We start from the raw sequence: 14,464 nt of genomic DNA, 5'->3' as shown, positions 1-14,464 counted from the left end.
TTTTGGAAGAAAGTCTAACACTCGTAAACCTAATCCTCATTGTAAATGCTCATCTCATTTTCATTATCAGTCACCATCCAAATTCTCCACAGTATCTCCAGAAATGAGATACTGTACAATCCTAACACAACAAAAAGAGATGCTTCCTATTGGAACTGGAGTTAGGGACTACTGAAAAACCATTTCCAAAATTACTGTAAGTATAGTGTGGAAACATTAATCTCCAAGATGTTTAAGTAAAATTTCAACCCCCACTGGTTTCTTTAATTTCTTAAATCTCTCCTACAAAATTATCTTTGATCCCAATTAATTATAAATGCAGAAAGAAAACCCAAGAGGTACAATATTTCAGAATTTAAATCAAAACTCATTTAACTAAATGGCTTACACAATGCTCTCCTGGTTCAGAACAAAGAAAATCAAAACTTACCTGAAGTCATTAATTTAGCACAGCTACTTCTGCTTGCATTGTCTTCCAAGACACGGTTTGTGCTCTTTTCTTTCCCAAGCAAAGTATCCTCCAAACGCAAGCATTTATCAGATACAACGCTGTCTTCACCCATCACATGACTAATTTTGCTATTAGCTTCAAGTACAGAAGTGACATCTTCCAGCTGAGCAGCTTCATTAGATTCTGAATAAGAGGAACCCTTACCCTGGGCTAAATTCTTCGAAGAAACTGGTAGAGACTCATCATCGCTATCAAATCCAAAAGGATCGCCAGTATTTTCTTCTTCCATCTTAGGTTTCTTCGGAATTTCTTGGATATCTGGTTTGAAATTGGGCCTCTTCTGACCTAATTTAGCCATAAATGTGGTCTCTCCCCACTTTGTGCTAAGGGTGGTCCGTTTGTTGGAAAAGACTTCATCAAATTTTGAACTGCCATTTCCTCCTTTCCTACTGTATGTTTTCCCAAATCTGGATGTCATTTTGACACCTGTTTCATATTCTCTGTGGAAAAAAAAGAAAATATATAATCGCCAAATACTTAGCAAATGTGAATACTGAATATAAAAATAACATAGGGATTCTCTGCATGTGGCTTTTCAACATTCAAGATACAAATTTTTAAAAATAGTTAAATAAATATGGGGAGGGAGTGTAAAGAGGGAGGCTCATTTTTTACTCTATATGCTTCTACATCAACTTTTTTTCAGTGAGCACATATTCATATGCTACTTTTAGAATAAGAAAGCATAACAACTTATAATGCAGTACACACAAAACCAACTTATTGTGGAACATCGATTTTTCTTTAAAGTTTCAAATGAATCTACTTAACATTCTCATCACTTTTACCTTAAAAAATTATCTGAATAGGCTAATTACCTTAAAACATAAAACCTTAAGCACAAAATGTTATTTTATGAATCTCAGAAGTGTCAAATAATTGACTAAATATAGTTCTTTGAAATTTCAGAGCACTTACTCATGTGAGGGGGGAAAAGTCAGAAAAATGGTGCTGTTTTCTCACACATCAGAATCTGCAGCTTTTAACCCCATCTCAAAGATTCTGACTCTTGGTCTAATGTCATCTGAACTGTGACCTGAAAAATATTCTTCACTTGGTCATCTCCCTAAGCGCAAGAAACTAACACTTATTCTGCCTTGTCCCTATAGTGCTGTGCTCATTTGCTGGGTTACATTTTCTGGAGCTCCTGAACTCCAGCATATTACACTGACTAGTCCATGGATTATTAAACGAAGCAACAGAAACATGTAAATTTATTTTCCTCTTTGCTTTAGTAAAAGATAAAATGATTCATCTGATTTATCTACATTAAAAAGTACTAGGGCAAAAAAATTTCAGGACAGTAAATCAAGAGTCAAACATTTTTAAAACCAGTTAAAAGTACTTTCAAAACACTATCACTCCTTATCCACCTCCCATACTTTGACCTTCTAAAGTTTAAATATCAGTAAGTTAAATACAACCAGAAAAAAATGAACAATTGCCTAGGGGTTTGGAAAAAAACTTCATACTTTCAAATTTACAATACAACAATTGGAATATTTTTGACCTACACTTCTAGATGTTTTCATCTATATTTTACATGTTTCCCTTTATTAACCTAAATTCTTACAGCTTAGAGTGAATTACTATAATAAACTTAGTTTGAAATATATATATAATATATTTGGTAGAGGAATTTTCTTCTCATATTTTGGTTAGAATCCAACTCTAGTTGGACAATACTTAATTTAGTCATCATGCACATCTGTTCTAAGAGAAAATAGTCTGTAATTTGTCTGAAGACCTTTTAACATGTCACAAAAACTTTTTCCTGGGGAGATTATTTCCCCTTCTACTATCGATTTACATTCAAGAATCTTATTGTCCTGTTAAGTATAACCTAAAAAAACTAAGTACGTTTGGCAGCTACAAGAAACACAAAATAAGTCACTTCTTTTCATTCCTCCATGAATGGAAAGCCCTGATCTACAGACCTACATTTACATATACACCCAACAAAACTGGAATGTTTTGGATACACTTACATGGCAATCACCTAAAAATGCTGACTAAAGGCCAAACCAAAAATCTAGACTTGGTCTATTTTAGGCCCATAACAGAACAGCGCTTGGTAAAAATGGGCCTTAGAACCATAAAGCATTAACTGTTTCAAGTTGAAAGCCTGCAGATGAATATTTGATATTAAGGAGTTAATTACTTTAAGTGGTAAGAAAAATCATCTTTGCCTTTTAAAAGAACCCGTATCTTTGACAAATAAACACTGAAATACTGATGAAACGTCATTCTCCAACTTTTAAGGGGTGAGAAATGGAAGGTGCCTAGATGAGAAAAATCTGGTTACATGTTAATAACTGTTGAATCTGAAATCCCTGAAGTACATGGGAGTTCATTATATAATACTCCCTATCTCTGACTGCCTTTACAGTTTTCCCTATCTTTTTTTAAAAGTCACTATACACTACCGTGATGGCATTATCTAAGCCTACAGCGTAAAGTACGTACAAATTCAAAAATATGTGTATAGACACATTCGACATTGTATTTCAAGAACACAGGCTATCTTGCTCAGGCTTCAAACTCCAAAGACTACCCTAACCGAAAAAAAAAAAGAAAGAAAGAAAGAATGATTCACAACTAAGTCTTTTCGATCGTTGGGCCTTTGCCTCAGACCAAAGCCAGGTCGAATTTTAAGGGAAGTGCGCTGGGATAAAAAGTCCTCACACTTAACCTCCAACTAAATCCAGCGTCTTTCAGATCTCCAAGGGCTTGGGGGCTTCCATGAAGGAATGAAAGCTCAAAAGGCCAAACCTGACCGCCCAGAAAGCCTCACCTGGGGGGCGGCGGTGCACTAGGAGGTGGCGGGGAGAGGCGGCCCCGCTCCCGCTGGACGCTCACGCAACTTTTCTCCTCCCCACCCCCACCGCCCAGGAAAGGGATGTTGCTTCCGACGCCCCGGAAGCCTCTGCCACCGAATCCCCAGGGCAGTGGAGGGCCTCAGCGGCGGGCAGGGGCGGAGGGAAAGACGGCAGAAGACTCAGTCCTGAAATCAACACACTTGACCGCGCCTGGGGAGGGAAGTAAATCCGCCGTCGCCCAGAAAGAACTCACAATAAAGGGGAAAAGAGGAAAAAGAGTTCTTCAGATCGTTCCCCTGCCCAACTTCCTCAGAGGCCGGGTGGGTGAGATAGAAAGACTTACATCACACCCTCCCAGACCCCTGCCTCCCCCACCCTCGGCAAGCTCCGGGCCTAGGCAGCCGCCCCAGACCTCACTTACCCTCGGCGCCTGGCGGGTGCTTTGGCCTCGGGCCGCCTCCGCCTCTCCCGCTCCCAGCCGCCCACGGGCGGGCGCCGGAGCCCCGCGCGGGAGAACAGGGCCGGCTGGTGCGCGAAGAGAGGCAAGGGGCTCCGCCACCGTCAGAACCCGCGACTCCGCTCTCGGTAAATAGGAAACCTGGTGGAGGGGGGGAGGAGCGGCGGCACCGCAACTTCCCTCCCCGCCTCGAGCGCCGCTGGCCGGGCCCGGGCCTAGGCCTCCCTGATCGCCGCCGCCGCCGCCGCCGGAGCTGGTGCCGGAGCCCGCTACGTGCCCCCGATGGACCGCCGCCGCCTCCTGCGCCGCCGCTTCCGTCGGTGAATGGTCAGCGCTGGAGTTTGAACAGGGCCCTGAACCATCTCAACGCCATTTGCGCTCCCGGCCCCCACCTCCTTCCTCCAACAGCCGCTCGCTCCGTCACTCCGCTTCCCACAGGCCCCGCGCGGCCGCCCGACCCCGCAGCCAATCGCGCGGCCGCTTACTCAAACCGCCGCGCAGGCGCCGCGCCCCGCATGCTCCGGCGCCCGCCATTGGCCCGGCCGCGGGGTTCGACGGGAGTTGTAGTCTCAGACGGCGAGGTCGCGGTGCTGAGAGTCGGGCGCGGGAGCGGGGAGCGGGCGGAGTGGTTGCGGCGGGCCTGACCAACCCGGGTTCGGGAGCCAGTTCCAGCTCCCAGCCCCGCCGGGAGACGCAGGTGCTGCGGGGGAGGACCGGGGAGCGCCGTGCAGGCAGCTGTGTCAATCGTTTCCCCTCCAGGGACTCGTCGGTGCCTGGGGACGGTGGGTTGTGCAGCTGCGCCGGGCCTGCTGGGGCCGCTGCCTGGGAGCCGGGAGGCGGGGAGCTCGCGGCTCCTACTCCGAGCGGCCCTCGACTCGAAAGGCCTGGGGCGCTGGGCATCCAATGGCCGCGGCCGGGAGCGATGTCCGCCCGGCTCTTTAATGCACCCCCTGCATTCCCTCGGCCTTACCTTCTTAGTTCTTTCTCCGTCTGTGTGTCACGAACTCATTAAAAGTGACCCCCGAGAAAACTGAATGGTATTAAATTATCATTAACCTTGGTGGGTGTGATGCTGGTAATGTGGTTAGATTAAGGAGGGTGGGGAAAAAAGGACGAAATACTAAAATTTTGACGGGTAAAATGATCTGGTGTCTGGGATTTATTTTAAAATAACGCCTACAAAAACTGAGGAGAGAGAATAAAACTAGTCAAGGGGTGTTTTCCATTGTTGATGCAGTGTTATACCCGGGCTTGTTCCAGACTCTCTACCTGTATATCCGAAATTTTCCATGATAAAAAAATTAATGAACCACTGATTGCCTCTGGGGAGGGCAAGGAGGTGGGAGATGATGGCATCAAAGTGTATTTATTTTTCACTATACACCATTTTGTGCTGTTCGAACTTTTTTCCATGTCAATGTATTACGTATTCAGAAAATTGGAAAGTTTTGCGGTTTTTTGTTTTTGGTTTTTTTTTGTAAAGACTGCGGTGGGAAAACAGCGTTCTAAAGGGTAGCACAATTTGTTCCTCCTAAGAGAGGTGCATGATTCTTTGGGCCCGGACGGCCCTGCTGTTTAGTGGGCAGTGAATAGAGATCCACTTGGGAAATTAGAAAACTACTAATTGCTTTCAGTGTAAACCCCGCCCCTTCCACAAAAGAATAATTTGCCTTGAATGCACTCAGAAGTTACCAAGCTCCTCCAATATATTCGGTGAAACTCCAAATAGAGAAAAAATAGTTCAGACATTCTGTAGCCCTTCCCAACAAAAATTTAAGGTGGACTTTAGCATGGTTGAACTGTTTTACTTTTGCACAACTGCTTGCAAAATTTATATTCTGACATTTACCATTTCCAAGATAAATCAGTCCTTGATTGTTTCAAAATCAACCCTTCAGTAGTTTATAACAGGTCTGTGTATTTCACAGCATATGACTTTTCTTTGGGTCAGTTTTGTCTTTTTTAAAAATTGGCATAGGATCTTGTTTTATCAGTTTGTTTGAAGACTGCTAGCAGAGGTGCAAGCTGCACTTACTATAATTATTTCAATGACATGGTGGAGGGTGCTAATTAAGGGGTAATTATCATCAGAGGCAAAGGCGAAGATCAAAAAGCCGAAAGTTGTGGGGAGAAGACTGCAGGATCTTTCTGTAAAAGAGAGCTGTGAACCCTCTGGGACCAAATGATGCCCTCACACAGCTCATTATGCCCTGGCCTGGCTGGTGCTGGGCACTTAGCTGGGTCAGTGACTCTGCAGAAGCTAAAGTGGAAAAGTTAAATTTTTAAAGAAACAAACTAGTCCAAGGAGCTTTTTTTGAGGGCTTTTTGTGCGGTCGTTGTGCTAAGTAATGAAACATAATATTAAATTCTTGCTCCTGAAAGAGTGACCCCCTCCTCCCAGCCCAAGTCACCAGCATAGGCAGAACCTGGGAGTTTGTTGGGAAATGCAAGAATCCCTGCCTCCAACCCAACTCCCCTGAATCAGAATCTGCGCTTTAGCAGGATCCCCCCAGGTGGATTGATCCACATATTAAAGGTTAACAAGTTCTGTTTTAAAGGGTACAGGTTTGACAGCAATCTAATTCTTTTTGTTAGGATAGGGGACAAGATTAAGAACCTGCTATGCATCAGGTATGATACCAGTCACTTGAGGAAGTCTTCCTTTGCATCTCTACCTGTTTTCTGTATTTTACTGGTGAGGTAATGGGGACATTGGTATTTGTTCAAAGTATCATAACTATTGAGGGAATCAAATTTTTTTCTTAAGCATTCGGTACCTATTATTACTTATAGACATTCTTGAATCTGGTACATGATTTGAAAAATTAAAGTTGCGTGTGTGTGTGTGTTTAGTCTGTGTAAGCTTAAATCTATGAATACTGGAAAGAGCTGTGCTAAGGGCTCTGCACCCTCATGGGTCCCACACTAAAGGCCCTGTTGAGAACCCCTCCTGGAGAAAGTTCAGACTCTGGGCCCCCAAGCTGTACCACTATCTTCACCCTTCACCTCCCTGGTTCCACTGAAGTAAGCAAGTGCTCTGAAGGCCCCACCCTATTTCCTTGCCATGGCCCTGACTTCCACAGCATAATAAGTGATCTGGATTCTATTGTGGATAACACATGCACAAACAGCTTTTAGTTTTATTTTTATTTTACGGCTTTTGTTTTCTTAGTTTCCTCAGCTTATACTCCACCACCTGCCCATTCCCCATCCCCACCCCATAGATTGGTTCTCTTCTCTTCATTTGAATCTACACACACACACACACACCCCCAAGTAGCCAGCAGGTGCTTTTTTTTTTTTTTTTTTTTTTTTGCTAGAATGCCTCTATGCCAGCTCTCAGATGTCTGGGGTTTTTTTTTTCCCCCATTAAATCTCATATTTATGCCAGAAACTGAAATTATGGATCTGAGGCAAGTGTGTACCCTCTGATGCTGCAGGCTGCCCTCCTGCATGCTGCCTAGAGGAGGACAGAATCCTCACTACCTTGAGTTCCACTCAGGTGGCCTCTAGCTGAAAAAAGAAGATCCCACAAAGAAAACTAAGAGAAGAATCTATTCTGCCATTGTTGTGCCTTTGTTTTAGCCCTGGCATGGGAACGGGTCAGAACTGGAGTTGCTAAATAGAGCTGTGCAGTCCTTCTCTGATACCATGTAGTAAAATGTATTACAATGTATAGAATTCAGTTCAGAGAGCTAGAAGTCAAAAGAGTAGACCACATTGGCTCCAGGAAGTTTTTCCTTTTCACAGAATGTGGAATAAAATTATAAACTGTACACTTAATTTCATCGTAGTTCTGTTACAATGCTTACAAGATGTTAGCCAGGCCCTGCCTTTATCTCTGCGACACTCCCCAACCCTTCTCTCTGTTCTGCCCATGCTGGGCAGATAGGACTTTTGAAATAATCTCCCCCAACCAGCCTATTTTAAATTGTAACACGCCCACTCTTAAATGTTCACTGTTCCCTCTTTGTTTTTCTTCAGGACATTTATTGCCTCATCTAACATATTGCATACTTTGCATGATTCTCTTCCCTGTGAAGGCAGGGATCTTTTCCTGTCTTGTTTTCTGCTATATCCCTGGCACCTAGAAGAATATGTGGCACACAGTAGGTGCTCAGTAAATACTTGTTGAATTAATGTCCCCATTTCTTTCTTTCTCCTGGGTAAAATTATATTCTGAAAGGAAAGTGACTTGAAACTAACACAGTTTCACGTAATCTGCGGCTCCATAACTTGTTGACTGGGTTTTCCCAAGGGGGAGGGGAGTGCTTTCTGGAGCTACCTTTCGTTCTTCCTTTGGATAGATTTTCATTCTGAGAATTGAGACGATGAATACTATGATAATTCCAATTACCTTGTTTTCTGGGATAATTGGAATATGTTCTCTGGAGATGGTGACATCCTTTGGGGAATAAACTGCTATCTAGGTATTTGAAAGACAAAGCAAGGGAAGTACCCTAGGGACGGGTTGCCTGACAAGGATTGGTATCTAGTTACCTCTAAAGGTCTGGCTATCTGACCCTCGTCTGAAAACAGCCCTCTTCTGAACCCCACGGCCCTCACCCCTAATGCTCTGTGATACCCCATCCCCCTCAAAAAACAAAACAAAACAATACAACTTTCCTGGGGTTTCCCATCACCAAGACAAAAATCCAAAATCCTATAAGGCCTTGCACAATCTGGCCCCTGACTACTCCTATCCCTTCCCACTTTGCCAAGCCTGCCTCTGCCTACTACGAGAACCTGCCAAACCAGCTCCTGCCTCAGAGCCTTTGTACTGCTGTTCCCTCCACTCTTCCTGGAGATAAGGCCAGGACTCACTCCCTCACCTTTTCCAGGTTAGCTCCAGTGTCTCCTCAGTGGTGCCTACCCTGACCACGCTAGTTAGGTTAAACCCTTCACCTCACCATCCCAGCACTCCATATCTCCTTTCCCTTTCATCTTTCTCCATAGTAGTCATCATGTGTGTTTTACACATTTATTTATTTGTTTCCTGCCACTAGAATAGAAACTCTATGAGGACAGGGACTGTTGGCTTTTGATCACTGCTGTATGTCCAGCACACCTGTAACTAAGCAGGACCCTGTGGGACCTTCCCAGGACAGACCCTTCCCCCATACCCTCTGCTTTAGCTCCTTTCTGAAGTACCTAGATAATAGTACCTGATGCACATTTCCTGAGTTGTTTTCCAGATGCTAAAACCCCCACCAAATGGAAGAAATTAACTTCTTGATGATCATGAGCGCATAGCCCCCAGACCTATTGGTGCCTGAGGATGGATAATGTTAACCCCTGTGACACTGCCCTGTTACCTCACCATCAGCCAGAGAATCGTGTACAAGCTGATCACATACCCTGGGACGCCTCTCCCACACCTTGCCTTTAAAAATGCTTTGCAGAAACCTTGTGTTCGGAGCAGTAGCTGCCCTGGACTTATTGCTTCGTTCCCTGCAATGAACGCTACACTTGCCTTCACCACAACCCTGTATCATCAGTAGAGTGGCTTTACTGCGAATGGATGAGGGGACCCAAGTTTGGTTTGCTAACACACCTAGAGTCGTGCCTCACACACAGAAAGTGTAACAAAGATATTTGTGGACTGAATACCTCATAAATTATGCGTAACTCTTTTGTATCTTTACTAATTTTTATGTGTGTTTGACCTATCAATACTAAAAGGTACATTGAAACTTCCCCTGGAAGAGTAATTTTGTCAATTTCTCCCTACAATTCCATTTTTATTTTTATATTTTGAGGATATTTTATTGGGCACATACAAGTTTAGCATTGTGAGAACTTTCTGATGGTGTTGAAAGCTTTTAAGTACTATGGGAGATTAATTGCAAAAAGTGCCTGAATTTTCCATCTCTCCCTGTGCACACACCTCCTTCAGTGTGACTTTGCAGCTCCTCCCAGAATCTGGGCCAGCCTTGTAACTTGGCATCTGTCAAAATAATGTGGCAAAAGTGATACATAGTTCTGAGCCTGAGCCTTCCACATTTTCTCTTGGATCCCTGCCTCCACCGTGAGTACAGGCCTGGGCTAGCCTGCTGGAGGATGAGAAGCCACAGGGAAAAGAGCTGAGTTCATCCTACACCAGTCTACGGCCAGCAGACCCCAAACAGGCAAGTCCAGCCAGTAGCAGAGCCACCTGGCTCTGCTGACCTGACCTGCAACTGCTCACAGATGTACGTGTGAGCCCACCTGGGACCAGAAGAACTGACCAGCTACTTGCAGACTCATAAGCAATAATAACTAGCTATTAGTTAAGCCTCTCAATTTTGATGTGGTTTTTTACAAAGTATTATTGCGGCAATAGGTAACTGATGGTTAATGCCTCCTCATTTGGGTCTCAGCCTCTGAAAAGCTTTCCCGACTACCCAGGCAATCTAAATCAGCCACCCAGTCTCTATATAATACATGTGTATTATTTTCTCAATGACACTTATCACTCTCCAAACTGATTTGTTTACTTCTTTACCATCCATGTCTATCCATGTCTTCCATGCTAGACTGTCAACAGTGCCATGCCAGAGACCTTATCTGCTCTGCTCCCTGCTCTATCCTCAGGATCCTCCACCCTGCACTGTCCTACAGTGTGTCCACTGAGCACTGGAGATGTGGCTTGTCCAACTTGGGATGAAGTGGGGAGGGTGTAGCTCAGTGGTAGAAGGCATGCCTAACATACATGAGGTCCTGGGTTCAATTCCCGGTACTGTTAAACAAATAAACCTAATTATCTCCTCATAAAAAAAGAAATTTTAAACATTAAAAAAAAAAAAAACAACCTGAGATGTGCTGAAAATACAAAATACTGGGTTTCCAAGGCTTAGTACAAAAAAATGTATATCCAGTTTTTATACTGATTAAATTATTTGGGGTGGGGTTTTTTTTGCATCTTTTTTATCACATTTATTGGAAGGGTTGGAGAAAAATTAAAATGCCATTTAGCTTAATTTAAAAGTTATCTGCAAATCAATTTATTTCAGGAGTGGAAGAATTCCTGGTCATTTCTTAATAATCAGAATGTATGCAGGTTTCTCTTTTGAATATTTTATACTTTTTTTTTAATTGAAATATAGTCAGTTATAATGTGTCAATTTCTGGTGTACAGCACCAAGTCCCAGTCATGCATATAAATACATATATTCGTTTTCATATTCTTTTTTATTAAAGGTTATTACAAGATATTGAATATAGTTCCCTAGGCTGTATAGAAGAAATTTGAGGGTTTTTAAATCTATTTTTATATATAGTGTCTGACTATCGTGTGCAAATCTCAAACTCCAAAATTTATCCCTTCCCACCCTCTTTCCCCCAGTAACCATAAGATTGTTTACTACATCTGTGAGTCTGTTTCTGTTTTGTAGATGAGTTCATTAGTGTCCTCTTTATTTCTTTTTTTAGATTCCACATATGAGTGATATCATATGGTATTTTTCTTTCTCTGACTTCACTTAGAATGACAATCTCAAGGTCCACCTATGTTGCTGCAAATGGCATTATTTTATTCTTTTATGGCTGAGTAGTATTCCATTGTATAAATATACCACACCTTCTTTATCCAGTCATCTGTCGATGGACATTTAGGTTGCTTCCATGTCTTGGCTATTGTATACAGTGCTGCTATGAACACTAGGGTGCATGTATCTTTTTCAATTAGAGTTTTCTCCGAAAAAATGCCCAGGAGTGGGATTGCTGGTTCATATGATAAGTCTACTTTTAGTTTTTTGAGGAATCTCCATACTGTTTTCCATAATGGCTGCACCAAATTACATCCTCACCAGCAGTGTAGGAGGGTTCCCTTTTCTCCACACCCTCTCCAGTCCATTTATTGTTTGTGGACTTTTGAATGATGGCCATTCTGACTGGTGCAAGGTGATACCTCATCGTAGTTTTGATATGCATTTCTCTGATAATTAGTGATATTTAGTATTTTTTCATGTGCCTTTTGGCCATTTGTATGTTTTCATTGGAGAATTGCTTGTTTAGGTCTTCTGCCCATTTTTGGAGTGAGTTGTTTGTTTGTTTGTTTGTTTTGTTATTAAGTTGTATGAGCTGTTTATATATAATGGAAATTAAATCTTTGCCAGTCACATCATTTAGAAATTTTTTTTCCAGTTCCATAGGTTGTCATTTTGTTTTTCTTATGGTTTCCTTTGCTGTACAAAAGCTTATGAGTTTAATTAGGTCCCATTTGATAACTTTTGCTTTTATTTCTATTGCCTGGGTAGACTGCTCTGGGAGAACATTACTAAGATTTATGTCAGATAAAGTTTTGCCTATGTTTTCTTCTAGGTTTATTGTGTCTTGTCTTATATTGAAGCCTTTAAGCCATTTTGAGTTTATTTTTGTGTTTGATGTGAGGGAGTGTTCTAACTTAATTGATTTACATGCTGCTATCCAGTTTTCCCAGCACCACTTACTGAAGAGACTGACTTTTCTCCACTGTATATTCTTGCCTACTTTGTCAAAGATTAATTGACCATAGGTCTGTGGGTTTATTTCTGGGCTCTCTATTCTGTTCCATTGATCCATATGTCTGTTTTTGTGCCAATACCATGCTATTTTGATTACTGTAGCTCTGTAGTATTGTCTCAAGTCTGGGATGGTTATTCATCCAGCTTTGTTCTTATTCTTCAGTATTGCTTTGGCACTTCTGGGTCTTTTGTGATTCCATATAAATTTTAGGATTATTTGTTCTAATTCTGTGAAAAATGTCATGGGTAATTTATTAGGGATCGCATTAAATCTGTAGATTGCCTTGGGCAGTATGGCCATTTTAACAATATTGATTCTTCCAGCCCAAAAGCATGGGATATCTTTCCATTTCTTTAAGTTATCTTTAATTTCTTTAATCAGTGTTTTGTAGTTCTCCACGTATAAATCTTTCACCTCCTTGGTCAGATTTATTCCTAAGTATTTTATTTTTTTGGATGCAATTTTAAAAGGCATTGTTTCTTTATTTTCTTTTCCTGCTATTTCATTGTTAGTGTAAAGAAATGCAATTGACTTCTATATGTTAATCTTGTATCCTGCTACCTTGCCAAATTCTTTTATCAGCTCTAGTAGTTTTTGTGTGGAGCCTTTAGGGTTTTCTATATATAGTATCATGTTTCCGCATATAGTGACAGTTTGTCCTCTTCTCTTCCAATTTGGATCCCTTTTATTTCTTTTTCTTGCCTGATTGCTGTGGCTAGGACTTCTAAGACTATGCTGAATAAAAGTGATGAGACTGTGCATCCTTGTCTTGTTCCAGATTTTAGTGGGAAGGCTTTCAGTTTTTCACCATTGAGTATTATGTTGGCTGTAAGTTTGTCATAAATAGCTTTTATTATGTTGAGATATGTTCCCTCTATATCCACTTTGGTAAGAATTCTTATCATAAATGAGTGTTGAATTTTATCAAATGCTTTTTTCTACATCTATTGAGATGATCGTGTGATTTTTGTCCTTTCTTTTGTTGATGCAGTGTATCACATTGATTGACTTGCATATGTTGAACCATCCTTGTGTCCCTGGGATGAATCCAACTTGATCATGATGTATGATCTTTTTTATGTGCTGTTGGATTTTGTTTGCTAATATTTTGTTGAGGATTTTTGCATCTATGTTCATCAGTGATACTGGCCTGTAAATTTCTTTTTTGGTAGTGTCTTTGGTTTTGGTATGAGGGTGATGGTGGCTTCATAGAGTGAGTTTGGTAGTACTCCCTCCTTTTCAATCTTTTGGAAGAGTTTGAGAAGGATCAGTATGAGTTTTTCTTTGTATGTTTGGTAGAATTCCCCAGTCAAGCCATCTGGTCCTGGACTTTTGTTTGTAGCGAGGTTTTTTATTGCTGATTCTATTTCATTTCTAGTGATTGGTCTGTTCAAGTGGTCTTCAATAGTCTTGATTCAGTCTTGGTGGAGTGTATGTTTCCAGAAAGTTGTCCATTTCTTCTAGGTTATCTTTTCCATTTAAAGAGGCAATCATGCAAAGTGTCCTATTTTTCCACACAGGATAAATTCTTTGTTTCGGCCAACTCTCAATGGCAGGACAACTAGCACAACACTATCTCCTCAGACAAAGAGCATCAGGGTATTCTGTTTTGTTGATTTATATATCCCTTTGTATGTTTCTTCATCAATTTCTATATTGTCAGTTTCTTCTACATCTCCCACTATCATGTTTAGATGTGATCATAAGCATGTATACTGCCTCTAAGCTCTCTGTCATTTCTCATTTTCACATAGATTCGCTCATCTGGGCTGAAACTGATGAGTTACAGGGGCCCTTCGATAGTGCTGGTAGTTTGTTGCTAGTCCATGTCTTCTGCCATGTTTCAAACCCTGATTAAATGTTGAAATGATAATATTTTCAATATACTGTGTTAAGAAGAATGTTATTAAAGTTAAATTCATTTCCCTTTTACCTTTTTTAATGTGGCTACTAGAAAAAGTAAATTTGTGGCTTGCATTATATTTCTATTGAACAGACAGAATATATAGAAGTTGCTATAGAAGTTCAGTAAATATTTATTGAAATGAAACATAGAAAAGCAGACTTGCCAAAAGAAATGAGCCATTAAGCCACAAAAAGACATGGAAGAACCTTAAATGCATATTACTAAGATAAAGAAGCCAGTCTGAAAAGTCCACATAACATACAATTTCAACTATATGATGTTCTGCA

At 41.5% G+C, this 14,464-nt stretch overlaps 1 protein-coding gene and 1 pseudogene across 3 annotated transcripts in view; both read right to left on the bottom strand.

Annotated features, from left to right (window-relative positions):
• Positions 1 to 4,005, bottom strand: part of WAPL (WAPL cohesin release factor) — a 64,689-nt gene extending 60,684 nt beyond the window's left edge. For all 3 annotated transcript variants that reach the window (XM_031461021.2, XM_064487982.1, XM_064487981.1), the window contains exons 1-2: positions 3,752 to 4,005; positions 431 to 951 (exon numbers count right to left, since the gene is read on the bottom strand). In XM_031461021.2, coding sequence (XP_031316881.2) covers positions 431 to 929 — 499 coding nt within the window. In that variant the 5' untranslated portion in view covers positions 930 to 951; positions 3,752 to 4,005. The remainder of the gene's footprint in view (positions 1 to 430; positions 952 to 3,751) is intronic.
• Positions 4,006 to 13,761: 9,756 nt separating this feature from the next.
• LOC105096589 (U6 snRNA-associated Sm-like protein LSm3) lies at positions 13,762 to 14,111 on the bottom strand (annotated as a pseudogene).
• Between the last annotated feature and the right edge of the window lie 353 nt (positions 14,112 to 14,464).

The sequence above is a fragment of the Camelus dromedarius genome, chromosome 8, assembly GCF_036321535.1.
Source record: "Camelus dromedarius isolate mCamDro1 chromosome 8, mCamDro1.pat, whole genome shotgun sequence".
In the NCBI taxonomy this organism is placed as follows: domain Eukaryota; kingdom Metazoa; phylum Chordata; class Mammalia; order Artiodactyla; family Camelidae; genus Camelus; species Camelus dromedarius.
This window is presented reverse-complemented; position numbering and strand designations above follow the sequence as displayed.